The following is a 17,771-nucleotide window of genomic DNA, read 5'->3' on the forward strand; positions in this document are numbered from 1 at the left end:
AATAAAACTAAAAAAGATCCTGTGATGCTAAGATATTGATGTAACCACAGTTAATATAGTTTCCATTGTACTCCAGCAGAAATTTAAGAACATAAGCTCCAAAACCTGAGAGAGCAAGAAAGACAGCAGCGAGTCATTAGTGTTTGGACAGACCTAGTTCTCACCTGCACAGCACAGATGCAGTTGCCATATTAAAAATCTCTGTGTAGCTGGATGATTCCCAAGGGATAAAAACAAAGGTCTTGTAGAGTTATTTCACGTCATTATTGACCAAGTGCATTACGATTAATAAAACCCAGATCTAGGTGCTTTTCAAAGTGGGAAGAACAACCTGCTTTTGAAAGAAGTCGTCATCACAACTTCTAGCTTCAGAATAATAATTAAGAGAAAAAAATTAATAGATAAATACCATTTCTTGATCATACCAGGTTTAGCCACAGAAAGACTCTACATCAGACGTCTGCACAAAATGAGAAGATGGCCTTTGCCCAATTTCTGCAGACAGTGTGCAATCATCAACAAACACTTGGAATTAATTATTCTGCATTTAAGATGTGCTACAGAAAGTATTAATTGGCAAGCTTAGAATTTTTTATCGGGGAATAAATGAAAGAGAGTGATATTTTTCATTCATATACTTGTTTTCAGAGTAAAACATGTATATATATATATATATATATGTATTTTAAGTATTTAGCACTCTAAAAGTGAATGGGTTGGAAAATCTGGATTTTTTTCAGATTAAAACTATTAAAAAAGTCAGAGTTATTTCCTCCTCCATTTTAGACCCACAGTAATGGATACTACGTGGAAAAAAAAATCAAACATGGGTAATTACTTGGAGTCATGTGGTATAATGCACTCAAAAATATTCTCTTTTACATAAATGGGGGAAAAAAACAACAACTTAGTAGACATCTGTTTCTAACAACCTTTCTCAAAAGACAATAACTTTATATCCCTGTTGAAAATGTGTCTCAGAAATAACTGGTCTGAGAGTTTCCAGGAATGGATGGTTACTTTTAGAAAAAAAGCTTCATCAGAAAGTTTTGTCTTTTTCCCAGAGAAGAAAGACATGCAAAATAGTTATTGGAACTGATCTGCAGTGAAACTAAATGACAGGGGAAAAAAAAAAAAAAAAAAAAAAAAAAGATTTCACTGGCACAATTGCCACCATCTGCAAAAAATACAAATCTTTTAGGAAAGAAGACATCACCATTTCAGAAAATGTATTTTACACATGTCTGATGAGCTCAGGCACCACTAACACATGCATACAAGCTAGAGGACCGTATGTACATGTATACACGTCTGTATTTAGGTAGCACTGCAGGCACAGGCAGCGTGGGTGCCCGCAGTGCGCAAGCTTGCCTGCAAGCTGTTGTATTTGTGCTTCTCAAAGTGCGCGACTTAACTCTGCTAGAAATTACAGCTCTGAAATTGCCAAAGCCACAAATCGCTGAAGCAAAGCAGCTAACAACCAGCTGAAACGCTGAAATTAAAATTCTGGAAGGTTGAACTGTTATGAGCCACATGGCAAAATAAACAAGGACTGAAAAACAAAGCACAGACCTGGAGTCTGCATCCTCTGGTTTTGACTGCCTGTGTCAGTGTGCTGTTCTCTCCAGCAGTTCAGCAGTCACAGCTGTCACACAAATGAGGGGAAAAAAAGGAGCAGCGGTCCTCTGGAAACCACTACTTCAGGAGATGGAAGGTGACCTAACCATGAGTGAACAAACTTTATTGGGAATTCCTGCCTTTTAAAGCTTTTTACTGTTTTTAAGAAACTTTCCTGATTTTTAACCTATTGCTTTCAGACGTTTTGTCTAAATGGGCATTTCAGTGTTTGTTGTGGGACATCCTCATTTCTGCTGTACTGCACCTTGCCATGTCAACCCAATGCAATTACTTAGCACAAGTATATGGCAGCCTAGCTCTCAGGGGCAGTTCTCATTAATTATTACTATAGGATATGTTCAAATGAACAAACTCCTTTAGTAAAAAACAAACAAACAAACATTTTAACTTATTTCTCTAAAGAAGTCATCTATCAGGGCCCCATAGAAAAACTGAAAAGACCAATGACAGTGTTAATATCCCAGTTCAAACAGTGGAATCAGATATATGTTCAGTATGACATTATCACATTTTAAAGGACCATCGCTGTCTGAGGCCTTTAACCTAACCTAGGTTTTAACCTAGGCCAGCCTGAAAAGAGCCTCAGTGTACACACACAGAGGACTTTGCATACTGCACTGATAAGGTCTGGCACCGTTTCTAAAAATGTACTCCTGATGTACTGCCATGGAGTTATTATAGTCACTTCCATCATGCAGTGAAGGTACAACTTACTCTTTTTTTGACACGTTTGACACCTAAGTTTTTGAAAAAGAAATTACAACAAAAAATCATCATAAAAGCAACATGAAATGCAAATAACCACTTCCAAAAAAAAAAAAAAAAAGAAAAAAAAGAAAAAAGCCACAGCTGTGATAATGTCAGCAGTGAAGGTTAACCTCTAACTACAGCAGTCTGGTGAGCTTGCTCTCGTATTTGCTGAACCAGTATGCAGGGCTGGCATTTCATGTCATCTGTAATGCTAAGCTGCTGGGATATGATTAGCTACTTAAGAGCATGTAATTTGCAGTGGTGTAACTGCACTGACCAGAAGGAAGCTGATTCTAAACTTATCCTGATACACAATGAGAAACAGGTCTCAAACAGCCAACAAACAAATTCACATCCTTTATAACTTCAGCCTTCTGTGCAAACAAAACCTGAGAAATGCTGGAAGAAGCAATCCTTATAATGTGCCAGATCTTCTCTGGGAATCTGAGAAAGAGCAGAATGACACTACAACACAAAGCCAAAGTTAATGCAGGCCCTTACTTAGTGCAACTTCCATAAACATATTTACTCAGATCTACCATGGAAAATAGAATTTGCAAAGCATTGCCCAAAGAACAAAAAGTATCATTAGTGTTTATTTTATCTGGACTGCTCCACTAGAGAACAGCAGCAGTAGAGGGGAGAAGTGGCCTCCAAAATAAGCATCGTATTTAGATCCTGAGAGTAAGCACACTGTAAATATGCGAGAGAAGCCAAATCATACCCAGTTAAGGCTTCATAATGGAGGGAAAAAAGAAGCAATTCATACCTGAATCCCCGAAATTACAGTTACTGATACCTTTGCTAATAAACTTAGCCAGAGATCTAAACTAATTTGTCTGGGCATTAATTAGAGCAACAATCGATTTGCATCGATCCCCCCAGACGCTGTAAAATGTCTTGTTAACTTCCACAGCATCTTCATTTTTCCAAATACAAGTTCTCACTAGCTGAGAAATCAAATGCAGTTTCCCTATACGAGGTTTGCATTTTCATCATGTTCATTCTGGGAACATGCCTAAGCCTATTAAACAGTAAACAGCGTAGTTTGTTCTTGCCAAGGCAAAAGTAGACATAGACGTTTATATCAGTCACTAGAGGAAAAAAGTTCCATTCTGAACTACTAGACATCTGTTACACGATCCACTGAAATGAATGGAAATACTACTCATAACTGAAGTTTTAAGCTAGATGTAAAAGGCTGAATCTAAATAACTGGCTTTTGTTTAGGAAAGCAGGTGCTAGGAGTAAGGAAGATTTGACAGGCAGAAATTGGGAAAGATAATGGGCCCCTTGAGTTGTCCCTAAGTGCCAGACAAAACTCAGAAGTGGATGATACTTATGCTTTCCCATTTATAAACTTTCAGGAAAAACAAAACAAAACAAAATCTTTCTCCTTTCTTTGTTAGAAAAAAAAAAAAAAAAAAAAAAAAAAAACCACATCAAAAAAAAGCAGCATAAAACAACCTCAGACTTTCCTCTTGCTGAGCTCTGATGGAACCAATAGCTGGATCTGAATTTCACACCATCAGCCTGCCTCTACTTTCTTTTACTAAAATAATACCCTATTTTAATGGATACAGGCTTAGCTCTGAATACTGATCCACAGCTTTCTGCAACAGCAGAACTCACAGGAACGCTGTCAAGGGCAACTGCAGAAATCTTGCAAGTTTTCACACATTCCATGCTCACAGTACAAAAGACTGCCAAAGAAAGAAGAAATGATAATGTGCATCATGGCAAACCTGGTGATTTTATAATCATTCTCTCAAAAGGGTGTATGATGTGTCGTGGGTGACTGTTGCTTGTATTGCCAATGTTTCACTGCCAATTGCACAAAATGCTTCTCTTCCAAAGGACGGTCAACTAGTGCAGGAAGAATCAGACACAGAGCAAACACAACCTGAACTTCAGCACAAGACACTGGTGCGCTATGTGGTTACTTTTTAACAGAAGGCCACAGAAAGGGAAAAATATTTCAGTTATAATTCCCCTGCAATTCTAAAGATTTTTTCTAAAAATAAAGCTTTAAATAATTTGAAGAGCACCAACATATGCTTTATCACAGATCAGTGGGGCTGCACAAGCCTCATTTTAAGATCTCCAAAAACTATCTGAAAGGAAGTGTCTTTTAGGAAAGTAAACACAGCCCAAGCAGCTGAACACTGCTCTCCCTGCAAGTGACCCAGGACACAGCAGTCACGAGTGGCTGCTCCTGGCCTGCAGTCCAGAGGTTAGAAGAGAGGAAAGGGCAAAAAAACATGTTCCCAAGGTTGGCTGTGCTTGCTTCAGCTGGTGGACTTGGTCCTTATGCAAGGACCCTCTAGACAGGGCTGGCAGTGTCAGACCACCTGCATTTGAAACCTGTGTCACAGAGGCGGTTTGAACTCCTACCTGGTAAAAACAAATCTTCTCGCATCTCTGCTCTGGCTGCTTCAGAGAAACATCGTTTTTTCAACCACTCAGCCTCATATTCGCTTGTGTGTTCATCGGGCCATGTAATAGATATCTTATAGAATAAAAAGAAAGGTCATTTTAGAAAAAAAAAACAACCACCATGTAGACCAAACAAACAACAACAACAAAAAAACACAACTAAAAACTCCAACCTTAGAAATTATAAATATTGCAATATTTCAATCAGTAATATCAGCCCAGGCTTCCTTGCAGTGTAACTGCAAACAATTAATGAAATCCCAATCTGAACACCATCCAAGTTCTGATACCATTTATAGATGGTTATTTTCACATAAGCACATGACCTAATTTGCTATTTTGTGCGGGCTGCTGTCACTGCATGTGCTTTGCTTAGCAGAAAGTGGGGAATCACAGAAGCTGGCACACGCCACTGAGGAGAGCACTTTATCAACAACTCAGAAGAGAGCAAAAATATCTTCCAAAAACACTGGCAGCTGTCAAAACAGAAAAAGGACAAGACAGACACATGCAAAAAAAGTTAGGAGATAAATAATTTCCCTAGTTTTGACACTTTTTCCCCCTTTCAAATAATTGTATATTTTTCAATTCCTGAAAAAAAAAAAAAAAAAAAAAAAAAAAAAGGATGGAAAGTGTAAAGCTTTGCTTCCTATGAACCAAAGAGCTCAGTGCAGCACACACACCCCATGGAATTCTCTCATCTGCTGTGTAGGCTTCAATCCCCATTTCACAAAATTCTGGCCGTTCATGTTATGGTAAAACACCAGCATTAGTTTATGATTAGTGCTGTGCCTGCAGTTCCTGAGTGTACACAGAAGCAGGCAATCCCTTTATCACAGTACATTTGCTCATTCAAAGGGTGAATTTACACAGCATTACTTTTGGTAATGAACCATCAGCTCGGGAGCCTAAATAAACACAGCACCTTGTCTTGCAGATGAGCCCCGGCTGTTACAGGGCTGATTGCTCTGTCTGTAACATGTTTTAAACCTCTTTAACTGCAAAATGAAGGAAGTGAGTTTGCATATCAAGGGAGCTATGTACTGCTTGTAAATAAACGTATAAGAACTAGATAATATACTAGGCATTTACATATGTCAGGAAAGATTAAAATTTACAGCAAGGGCAGTTCCTCTCCCCTCTTGCCCAATGACCTCTCTTTTTCACAACCAAGCATTAACGTAGATGGATAGACACAGATACAGACACTAGGCCAGCACTGAATATTGGGTTCAACTTCAGTTTGAGCGTTTGCTCTAAAATGAAGTATTTTGCACATTGGAAGATAAGGTATCAGCTAATACATGGATATCTTTGTTATGAATTTAGATTATCATCACTTTCCCATTTGTTTTTCTAATTTGCAAGTCACTTATAAAATAAAGAGAAAAAAGACAGATGTTAATGCAAAATTAGAAGTGTGGGGAATGCCTACATTTTCTTTTCAACATCTGATAATAAGGAAACGTTCAAAAAAGAACAATTACGTTCTAGAAACTGTTTCTGTGCCCAATGCGTCACACGTATAAAGTAGTTTCATATACATTGGGAAGACCCAACTTGCCCGAATTACTCCCGTTAGATCCTTGGGTTATTCTTAAAAGCTGTGCAAATCCACACTACTGATCATGGATAAATGAATTATGGTTACAGCATATCCTGGGCTTATCTCTAACTTGCAGATTAACGAGAATTGTTAAACACGTTTCCCTAGAAGAGCAACCAGTGCCTCTCCGAGTACCTTTTTTCTGTCTGTCAGAGTGACTTCCTTCGCCACGATGTCAACATCGAGGTCCTCGAAGAGCAGCCTGCGCGCCTTGGCCGAGCTGAGGAAGCAGTCGGGGCACTGGCAGTTGTCCCTCAGCCAGACGCACGGGTAGCAGCTCTCGCTCCCGTCCGCCCAGTGCACGCGGACGAGGTGCTCCGCGTCCGGAGCCTCCACCTTCTGTATCGCCGTGCTCATGTTGCTGCTGTGGGCCCCTCGCGCTGTCCCCTGCCAGCAGCACGGCAGCAGGGTGGCTGTGGTGAGCACGCTCCTGTCCTGGAGCACGGCGTGGACTTTGGTCCCCCGCAGGACGTGAGCCGCCAGCCTCCACATCGCGGCCGCCGCGACACCACCGGACGGAGAGCTCCTACAGCAGGGTGAAGGGCAGTGTGTTACTGAAGGAGAAACTGTAACAGAAAGAGCACATTGAGATGGCTCTCCCCACCTGTCTTCTACCTCAACGTTTAGGAGCATTCATTATCCTGTTTGGTTTTTTTGAGGCACGGAGAGTGCATTCGGACCCACCTATTCAGAAAGCCCTGGGATCAGCAGAGCTTCAGTTTGATTCACCATCTTCAGTTCCTGCAGTCAGTTCAATACGTACTGCATAAATTGTCTCTTTATAAAAGACACCTTCAGATGAGCTCCACAGCTCAAACGTAGGTGCTGCTACCAATCGTGCTGACAAGCTACAGCTTTGAAGTGCACGCACCTTAATTCCTGCTCTCAACACTATGGAAAAGCAGACGCTGCACCCATCTCCCTGCAGGGAAAATCTTTGGAAATACGACTTGAGCTATGACAGAGTTCTGCAAGAGCTCATTTCTCCTTGCACAGGCAGCCTGCTTCCTATACGTACGCTGGATTATTTAAAGCTAATTGAATATTTGAAGTTAGCCGTATGCTGTACTGAAGAAAGACGATGCATCCAAACCTTAAATTACAAGAGAAGTTCTGATCGAATGTTTTTCTTATTCAGGAAAGCACTTGGCCTCCCCTCAAATCAATAAAACATTACATTTGTTTTTAATAGACTGTTTAATCATTTTGAAGTTTGTGTATTTATTTCCAATGTGTTCAGTGTCTTTTTCTGTTGTTTTTGTTCTTCCACTCAGAGGGCAAAATATTGATGCCCTGTCAGGACCAAAGCCTCCCCACTTGTCTTTGCACAGGGAAAACCTCATTAGCGTCAGTGTTTTGACACACTAAAACCTACAGAAGTTGTCAGAAGGTTTTTGATTTTCTTCCTTTCCTTTCTCTAAGTTAGAATTACGCTGTACAGCGCCCCAGGGTCTCTTTTTGTTTTTATTTGATTTGATTGAGTACAGCAAAGCAGAATATTGATTTCTACTTTCTTTTGTCTGGGCATAGCAGTCCCATCAGAACCCATTAATTACCAACTTCCACTTGCAGTTCAGCCCGAGGAACAGCTTTGTGCACACAGGCTCAAATCTCTTTTATCCAAAAATGGATTCATATCCAGACGTATCTTTCCTTTTATACATACACACACGTATATGTGCACACATATATATGTAAATACATACTAAGCACTATTCAAGCACAGCAATTTTCCTGTTGACTGTAAAAATATTTACACCAAGGGACTGGCTGCAGTTTCCTTCTGAAACGTCTTGCACAAAGTTTTATTATGCATGGCTGCAAAGACATGGTACGTTTTAGGTTTTTTTTAAACTTAAAACAATTGGATACTTATTCTAATCTCTTTGAAACAAAAGACAAGCACTGGAACACAATGAATGTTTCCAATATAGTGAAACTTTAGAAGAGCTGGTTTCCGAGCAAGTAACAACACCACCACTTTAACGTACTGTAAACTTCTGCTGCATCTGTACTGGTTACACGGTAGTTCTGCTCAAGGCAGTGGATTATTTGATGACAATGGATCAGAACCAAAAGCACGCTTAATTAACCAGCATACAGCTTAGGTGGAATCAGGACCATTTAGATGCAGGAGCGCAAGCCACAAAACCACTGCCTACCTGCTTAGGCAGCTCCGAGGCTGTCAATACTTGCCCATCTGCGTAAAAAGTCACCTGAATCCCCCAAAAGCTAACATTATCTGCTCCAATGACAGCACAACCTGACAGATCTGGGAATCCTCACACACACCTTAAGAGGTGGCAGTTTATCTAAGATGGGTGAAGGGGAAGCCGCCCCTGGCAAGGCACAGTTGGGTAAGCACCATCATCAAATCATCAAAGCATCATCATCACGACTACTGAATTCAACCCAAAGCATTGCACTCATGGCCACTTGAATTTAAGAACAAGGTTAGAAAGCATACAAGCAACCTAAACGGTAGGAGCAATTTATTCCACCTGTCTTCCAGGGTATAACTCTTCCCAGAACCAGCCTCCCAGCCAGCCCAGCTCCTCTGCAGATAGGGACACATCTCCGTGCACTACACCTACGGAGGCATTCCTTTACGCATCTGGTTAGGACAAGACCAGGAGAACCAGATTTGATTTTCGAAGTTCAAGGCCTCCAGGAAGCTCCTCTGGCTTACCAGGGAGAATTCTCAAAACTAGATCTTTTTGGGTCTGTAAAACACCCACCTAATTAGTTCGTTATGTGCTTTGCCTACGCTGTATTTCATACACTTGGTACACCACGCCATCCAGTTGTTCGGATAAACTTTCATGCATAATTTTCTCATTTTAATTAACGTGGCTTGCCAAATAACTTAAGTATTATTCGCATACTTATTGTTTAACTTCACAACCTGTTAAATCACTTTCATCGTTGGAGTCTTCATGTAAAAAGTAATTAAGCCTTTAATTCCCGAATGCCCTTCAGGGAACATTCATCACCAAGTCTGCAGTCCTACTTGAAGTCTGACAGCTTCGAAGGGCGTCCAGGCTTCTTGTATTTTACCATTCAGTTAAGAAATCTGAACTTGTTCCAAAGAGGCCCCTCGTAGTACTGCTGGTAATAGAAAACCACATCAGAATATTTTTTATGACGAGAAATTAAGGTGAGTTTACTGTCTTCCTGTCACAGATGTTGCTTAACTGGTATTTGTTCGCAGGGTAATGATAACTCAGGCACACACAGCCTATCTCAAGCAGAATTTCTTCCAAGTCAGTGGCAGGAAGTCTCGCAAATGCTTTGGAACAAAGGTCAACCTCAAAAATCAGATGCAGCCAATCCTGCCAGACACAACTTCTAAATTAAAAACAAATAGATAAATAAACAAATCTTCTGGAAGTTACACATAATCTATGTTACAGTGGGGAAGGCTGTATGCCAAAGGGGAATTTCCAGCTCTGCTTAGATCCGAGAAGCATGGCATGGCAGTGTTCATCTTGCCTCACCTCAGACATGTACCAGTCACCTACACCCAAACATCGCAGGAGCCATCTGCAACAGCTGTAATGAACAGGCACATTTAGGGCACACTTCACCTGACCTTTGCAGAAACCTGCTTCAGGATGAGACGAACTGAACTCTTATTTCTCTCCACCAGCTACAAGAAGAGCCCCAGCAGCTAGCTCTGACGTGGATGTTACGCTGTCGGTGTTTACACTCCGCAAGACCTTTCACGGTGGTAATTTTATGATGAACTGGTGCTCCTGTTCCCAGACCACTGTTTCTGCATACAACTCGCTATGCACAACACTGCTGGGAGAATCGTGGATGGTATCAGCCCTCAACTTTACTGCCAGGCAGAGCAAGCCTCCGCTGCTGTCACTGGCACCCCCATTCCAAGCGACATCAGGTTTTGGCATCGGAGGTCCAACCTATTGTGAACCACAAAGTGCTCTCTTGAAATAATTCCAGTCCTAACAGCCAGACGCTGAATAGCCAGCCTCTGCACCCCAGAGAGAGGGGAGGATCTCTTTCCCAGACTGCAGCAGAAGCCTTCGATACGCTTAGGGTAGGAAACAATTCCACCGCACGCTTCGCGGGATTAATAAAAATCACAGTATGTGGGTTTTTTAATATACAGATCTATTTTGTCTACTATTACTGTGCCCCACGACTCCAAGCCTATTCAGATTTTTCATTTATGATGTCTGTTTGCTGAAGTGAGTAGACTTGCACCTAAATGACACCGCTGTTAATTAGGAGAGAATCAGGCCCTTTGGATCCAATGTTAGCCAGGTTGGTAGGTATGCGAGAGGAAGCCATGCAAACTATTACAGCAGCAGACTTCCCTTGTGGTGAAGTTAAGCGTTCACTTTTAAAATATACAACAGCTTTTGCATTACAACTTCTGTTTCTGTCTTCATTGTAAAGCAATCATTGGGGTTAACCACCTACCGAGAGAAACCTTGTAACAATAAAGAGGCTGTTTATTGTTTTCCTCGAGTTAGTCATATCATGGTGTCATTATTAAAATGAAAACCCAGATGACAGTGATTAAAAATATCTGCAACAGGCCTCTGGATGTTTTTCTTCTCAGACATACAAATTAAACAGATCTGCAAGTCTCATTTTTGTCCCATATGCTGTTTCTCAGAAAAATATTCCCCCCTCAGCATTTTTTTTTATTATTTTTTTTTACTGTTAGCATCAGTGGGGTGCTAGAGCATTCTGCGTTGTACACAGCAGCAAGCTGGCATGCCTTCACCAGACCTCTCTGGATGTGAAGCAGTTCCCAGCCACCCGGGGTTTGTCACGATGTTGTCACCACTCACCCTGGTGCTCCGTGCCCCCTCGCCCTCGCTTGCTCCATGGTTCTGCTTGCTCAGCTGCTGCTCCCGGCCTGCCAGGGCAGGAGGACAGCTCCAGCTCCCAGCTCTGGCCAGAAAGCCAGCCCTGCCTCCCTCCTGGAGCAACGAGTGACACAGCGTGTGAAGCTGGGGCAAAATATTCTTCCAACAGCACCGGCAAGGCCCTAGCTGCCACATGAACGAGCAAGCCCTGCCTGCTGGCTCTGCTTATTTCCAGTGTGCTGCAAGGAGAGGCATCCACGGACTGGGTGGATGTGTCTGCAAACTGTGTGCTGCTCCTAAGCGATTCTTCTTCACGCTGAGCGCATACAGGACATTCAGGTGAGTTCTCCACAGGACAGTAAAGAACTTTGAACTGTTCGTAGTGATGTCTTCAGAAAATCCTGCTATTGTTCACTTAAAAGTGCCACAGAAAAGCTACCTGCCGCCTTCCCACTCACTGGCACAAAGACAGCACTGCCTCACTGATAGGTGTATCTGCAAACAGAGTCACTGAGCTGTGAGTTTCCAGCCCTGATCAGTGACTGGCACAGCTGTAGCTATGGGGTTACGCTCCTGTTTTCTTAATAACTAAGATACAGTCCTAAATGCTGGAGAATTACTACTTTAGGCCTTAAAAACCTTGGAGTCCAAGACATGCAGGGAGCTGCTGGTAAAGAAAAACAAATCCCAATGCCTGGTGCCAGGCCACTGCAGAGAGGGGAAAAACACATCTCATATTCTAACAGGCTCTTGAACATGCTTCATGGCTTCAGTCACATAGCATATGGATTCTGCTAACAGCTTCAGTGTAGTTTTTCAATTTATTGACGATTGTTTAAACGTTTTTTCCTTTTTTTTTTTTTTTTTTTTCCCCTCCAACAATAAAAGTAGGATGCTAATCTCAGCCTAATGCAGGCCCAATTACAAGCAAGAGTCCCAGGGGTTTTCATCCCCTTTCCCCCTCAAACTTTCCAGGCTGACGCTTACCCACGTGGTGCTATTTTACACTCGGAATCGCATTCTGCGCTAAACGAGAAGCAGAACTGCCTGGTTTGCCTGAAGTTGTTCTCAGGATGCTCACAACCACGGTCAAACTGAAAAGCAAATAGCTCAGAAATACGCAGGGCGAGCTCTCCGCACCCCAGCTCTCCGCCTGCCTCGTCTCTGGGCTACCCGCTGCATGACCCCTGAAGGCACCACGCGTGACTCTGCTCTGTTACCACTCATGGGACTTTCACAGCTTAAAACAAACGCTAACAAGAGCTTTTACGAGTCCCACTGCCCCATGCACACAGGCTCAGAGGTTTCCCTGCTCACAGCCGTGCTTCCAGCCTCCCCCCGCCCTCCAGCTCACGCTCGCTGCTGTCCTTCCCCCAAATCCCCCCCCTATTCAGCCTCCCGGCCCTGCTACCACCCTTCTGCCTGCCTGCTGGGGTCAGACACGCTCCGTAGCTGTACCTGCACGATTAGGGACGCGGCCAGGAGGGGTCCCTGCACCTCACAGAGGCCCCGGGCCCGGCCCGGCCCCCCCCCCGGCCCCGGCAGGCCCGGCCCCGGGGAGGGCCCCGCGCCTGGAGGCGGCTCCGGAGGGGGCACGCAGGGCCCTAAGGCGGTCTGTGGGATCCCGGTGTGTGTTTGGGGGAGGCGGGGTGTGTTTAAAAAGGCCTTTGGACTGGATGCGAGGAGAAAGCCGGGGAAGAGCTGTCGTTTCCCGAGCCTTCTTTTCCAACAAACGCTCCCCAGGCATTGCAAACTCAAGTGTCCTGGTGGGAGGAGAGATAAACAGGGGGATAAGTTAGGCTAAGAAACCTCTTTGGACCAGAGAGACAAAGCAAGGACCTAGTAGGAAATACACCTGAGGGTGTCCTTGCTGTCCTCACCAGGTGTGATGAGCTGTGTGCCCTTAGAAGCAAAAGGAGAAAAACAAACAAACAAAAATACACATCAACACCCTGGGCTCTTTATACCAGATCTAAACTACAGTAAATATCACCAAATATGAAAGATGCTCCTTAGCAAGACTGCTGGGCCTGTGGCCAAACACTGCCTATGCTGTGGCATAAAAAGTCCCGACTGTTACAGATGGAGCGGCCTTGCCTGTACCCTCTGAGCTGATGGTGCAGGTGATTTGAGAGCCAGGCAAATCTTGTGAGCAGTAAGCTCCAGGCAGATGAGCTTCCCGGGAATAGATTTCAAAATAGCAATTACATATCCTCATTATTTAGTGCCACATACCTTCTGGGTGGTAAATACATCAGTGCAGTATTTATTTGCACAATGTGTTTCGTGTGGCTGAAGGGAGGGAGGTTCTAAGAGACAGAAATAATGCTCACGTGTTGCTGTGTCCCAACAGTGGGATACAGCACCTACCCGGCTTTCAGATGGGGAGCCCCATGCTGGTTTTCAAGTTTTCATCTTGTACTGGACCAGGATCCTCACCTTCTTCAGCGGGCACAAGCTGGCTGTGTGTCTGAACTAAAAATGAAAATAAAAACCTTTACTGTCTTGGGTAATGAGCAATTCCTTGCGAGGGGCACAGCGAAGCTTTCCACCAGCTATGCCAGACATACTGGTCCCCCTGGGTACTCGGTGTCCCTGCTGTGGTGTGCAAAGCACCTAGAAAAGTGCTGGTGCCTCGATATAACCCATGCAGGGAAAACCTTCAACACAAAGGTTGTCTAAGCAGACAGCAGTACATTCACAAAGATGAAATGCTGGCTAGTTGGATGGAAATAAGCATACACACAAGTATTAAATGACTGTTTAGAGACTCTCTCTCTCAGCATTTTGGCAGTTAAAAAGGCTAAGACGTCTGCAACTTATAGGAAATTAAATATTTTTGTTGGTAGTTATCATTCAACATCTTCAATAAAAAAGTCTTCATGTGCCAAAGCAGTGCTTTAACGCATGGAGCTCATTGGATGTGTTCCTTTATTTTAAGGCAACAGTGGTAGGTTTACTTGCTTTAAAATTAGTGCCCAAGTCCATTTTCCACCTTTCTTTCACATTCTTGCCTTACTTTTCTCCCATTTTTCTCTAAGGAACACACACATTCTTGGTTGTCTTGGCTGTCTTCCTGCTTTTTTTTTTTTTTTTTTTTTTAATGAGTTTCTAATGTATACCCTTTTATTTTTGCTACCATTTAGATCATGCTATTTGAAACTAGGAGGTTGAAAATTCTAAATGATTTTTAGCATTTAGTACGTTGGACATCTGGCAGATAGTTGGGCACGTTTCATATATATTGTTTAAAAAATTCTTTAGTTATTTATTCCAGAATTGTCATGCCTCTCTATTAAGACAAAACAAACAAAACCCAGAGAATTCCACATGTTCAGATATTTTATAAATGTTGTAAGAGTATGTACCTCTTTCCCTGTGTCAATCACCAATCTGCAAGTACTAGCACTTAGGAAAGGGCATCCTGCTCGTGCAGAATGTAGATTGTAGCTCCAGAAGCCATGGTTTTTGATGTGCTGACTCTGTGCTGTTGGCCTTACCACCTATTTCGTTAACACTATGTTTCTCAAGTATTTTTTCTTCTTTGTTGTCTTTTATAACCAGTGTTGTCTTTTATAACCCTATTAAATGCATACTGGCTGATAAAAAACATTTTATATTTTGTATGCTTATAATTAATCTTGTAAATGTTCTTATTTTTACATAGTAACAGAAGTATTTTAGATCAAAACCAAGAATGGCAAATTTTTCAAGCCAGAAGGGGAATGTTTTGAGATATTATAAGCATAATAAGGAGGGTGTGAGAACTGAAATGGTCATAAGCCTCATTCTGTAACAGGAACACTCCAAGGTGTTTGCAAGACCGGGTCTCTATTTTTATAAGGAGTGTTACATAATATCTAAGTGGAAAAGTATCCTATCCAGTGGAAATAAAAACAAACTGCCTTCAAGATTACATAATAAGTCAGCAAAATATGACTCATTAGTGTTGTGCTTTAATTTGATGAGTATCTATAAAACAAAGATTTTTAAAAGAAGTGTGTCAGAAGTACTATGCAGTGAAAATCTGGAGCTTATTTATTTTGCAGTACATTTACGTGTCTTTTTCCCGTCACAATATCATTTTACAGAATCCTGTAGTACAAGATTAGTTTACTTACCCCTTTGGGTTTTACTCTGCCTCTATCATTCATATGGGGAGCTATGATGCGGGGGGTAACGCTGTTGGTTTCCATATGACTACTAGTCTATGCAGTAAGTTAGTGCCAAATAAATTTAAGGTTGGCAGCAATTAGGAGGTAATGGGTATTGCAAAACATAGTCACAGGCTAATGTGCAAACAGCATAAGAAGCAGAATGTCCTTAGAAAGCAAACCCCAATTTTTGCCCAGTGAATATGTTACCCTGACACAACAGTAAAAGCCTAAAACTAGACCTGTGTTCCTAGCTGAGTGAGACCTACCGACTTTAACAATGACAGGACCACAAAGCTGTGGTCCTGTCAGCTTCAGCTCTGCACATGTGCTGAGGAGATGCAAGGAGCAACTCGGAGCAGGCCTGAGACGTCACAGGAAGTCTTCAGGAGCAGGAAGGCCATGGTAGAAAAGCCCCAGAAGGGGCAAGCAGCAGCAGGAGCCCGGGACATGTGCAGGAGGACACAGGCAGCAGCAGCAGCCCAAGGTCATCGGTGCTCAGGCATTAACTCTCTCACAAGCGCCTCTATGCAGCAGGGCAGGCTGAAGTGGAGCTTAGAAACATAGAAGAACTTGCATTAAATTCAGTAAGATTATGTAAGTAAGTAAATACCACTCAGCCTGCACATGGCTGTGGAACCAGACACAACAGAAAGGTCATGAGGGTAGGAGCTATAAATCAATATATACGTAGCACAGGGGGATGCCTACCTGGCCTTTTGAAATCCCTAATTGCCACAAAAATAAAAACGTCAGAAACAAAAACTGGCCCTGGTCACAAATTAGCTTCTAGAGTAAATGAGCAGAGGGTGAACTGCAGTTCATTCTTGATGCACGTGGGCAGGTTTATCCCCCTGCACTCATATTTATGCACAGAAAGAGCGTGGAGTGACTAGGCCAGGAAATCATGACCATAGGGAGAAAACTGCATCTCAGATTCTTACGAGCAAGACAAAGCTTTTCTTAGAAGGTTAGGTCAGACTGGACAAGGACAGGTTAGCACCTAGAGAGCTATGAGGGTGGGAGAATGCCTGTGAGTTGCAGAGGTGAGGGACCAGGACAGTAGTCACACAGGAGAGAAGCGAAGAGCTGCAGCCAGGTCTTGCTTTGGGGACAGAAGTGTCTCCTCTGGAAGTTATTTGTACTGTTACCTACTTCGCTGGTTCATTTCTCATGATGTAGCCCGTTCTGAGGTGCCTGGCATCTCCATGGACAGGGAAAGCACATTCACTCTGATTCTAATTCAGAGAAATATGAAAAACAGAAAAGCAGTACTTTGACTCTAATGAAATCCTGAACAGAGTCCACAGGACAAACAAAGATAGCTGACATCTTGTTTATTCACTGAGATCTACCTAGGGTTACTCTTAAATTAGAGGCTATATAGGGTATTATGTAAAATTCCAAACCTAAGTGTCCTCACTTCTGTGTTGTCCCAATTACCAATGAGTTCATACTTTGTTGTGCCTGTTAGAATCAGGAGTTAAAAAGCTTTGCAAATACTTTGTAAGGACGTACCAAAGTAGAAAAATAATTTGCAGGTTATTTAAAATATTCATTCATATTACTTTGAATTTTAATACAAGTCACTGTTAAATCACATTAAATTAGAAACAAAGTCATATTCATAAAAAAAAGGACAAAGCCTGTTGTTAAAAGTTGGTTGTTTTGGAACAACACAAGAGCGGTCAACAAAGAAAGTGTATGGGGAGGATTTCTTTCTTTATCATTACCCAGGTAAAGGCACACTAGGATAAATTTAAGTCAAATAGCTGAGAACCTAAGACCAAAGGCTTATTCATGGCCCACTGAAGTAACTCCCTTGGACCTAACTCTAAACTGAAAATCCTGGTCACATTATTTTTGAGAAGAAATGGTAAGTAGATAGGAGGAAAAAAAAAATATTTTGCAATTTGGACAATCTGTATATAGCAAAGCCTCTACTATTTACAGTAAAAATAATTTATGTTGGTAACTGCTTTTGCAGTGAAACGTTTGCAGCATGGAAAAAGTGTGGAAAATGTGATGCGAGCACATAGCTTTTTCAGTCATCCTGCACTTGCTGATTATCTGGCACTGGATAGTGAATCGCCCCCTAAGCCAACCTTCTCCAGGGACGACTTCTTTCCCCAAAGAAAGTTCAGAAATGAACAATTGCTGTTTCATAGAGAGTTTCTAAGTATTCAGAAGAGGTATTCACGCAGCCTAAGCAAGGCTGTCATCTGAGAAAATACGATACGTTTGGCATCGTCTTTTCTTATGAAAGAATATGAATGGTATGTTGGAGACGGTCAGCGATACCTCCCCAAGGTAAGGCAGTTCTTGAGGACGAATGACTCCACAAGC

At 42.3% G+C, this 17,771-nt stretch overlaps 1 protein-coding gene and 1 long non-coding RNA gene across 5 annotated transcripts in view; both read right to left on the minus strand.

The window, feature by feature from the left end:
* Positions 1–13,724, minus strand: part of BBOX1 (gamma-butyrobetaine hydroxylase 1) — a 44,760-nt gene extending 31,036 nt beyond the window's left edge. The window contains exons 1-5 of one of the 4 annotated variants that reach the window (XM_084522314.1): positions 13,642–13,724; positions 13,127–13,173; positions 12,868–13,034; positions 6,566–6,984; positions 4,783–4,897 (exon numbers count right to left, since the gene is read on the minus strand). In XM_084522314.1, coding sequence (XP_084378440.1) covers positions 4,783–4,897; positions 6,566–6,984; positions 12,868–13,018 — 685 coding nt within the window. In that variant the 5' untranslated portion in view covers positions 13,019–13,034; positions 13,127–13,173; positions 13,642–13,724. Of the gene's footprint in view, positions 1–4,782; positions 4,898–6,565; positions 6,997–12,729; positions 13,035–13,126; positions 13,174–13,641 lie in introns of those variants that run through there. The other 3 variants (XM_084522317.1, XM_084522315.1, XM_084522316.1) reach the window with 3 other exon arrangements.
* A 2,014-nt stretch (positions 13,725–15,738) lies between these two features.
* The window catches only part of LOC311437230, an 87,875-nt gene continuing 85,842 nt past the window's right edge, over positions 15,739–17,771 (minus strand). The window contains exons 9-10 of the long non-coding RNA XR_014693377.1: positions 16,577–16,663; positions 15,739–15,979 (exon numbers count right to left, since the gene is read on the minus strand). This is a non-coding gene — a long non-coding RNA (uncharacterized lncRNA). The remainder of the gene's footprint in view (positions 15,980–16,576; positions 16,664–17,771) is intronic.

This window comes from Aythya ferina (assembly GCF_964211825.1).
Source record: "Aythya ferina genome assembly, chromosome: 5".
NCBI lineage: Eukaryota > Metazoa > Chordata > Aves > Anseriformes > Anatidae > Aythya > Aythya ferina.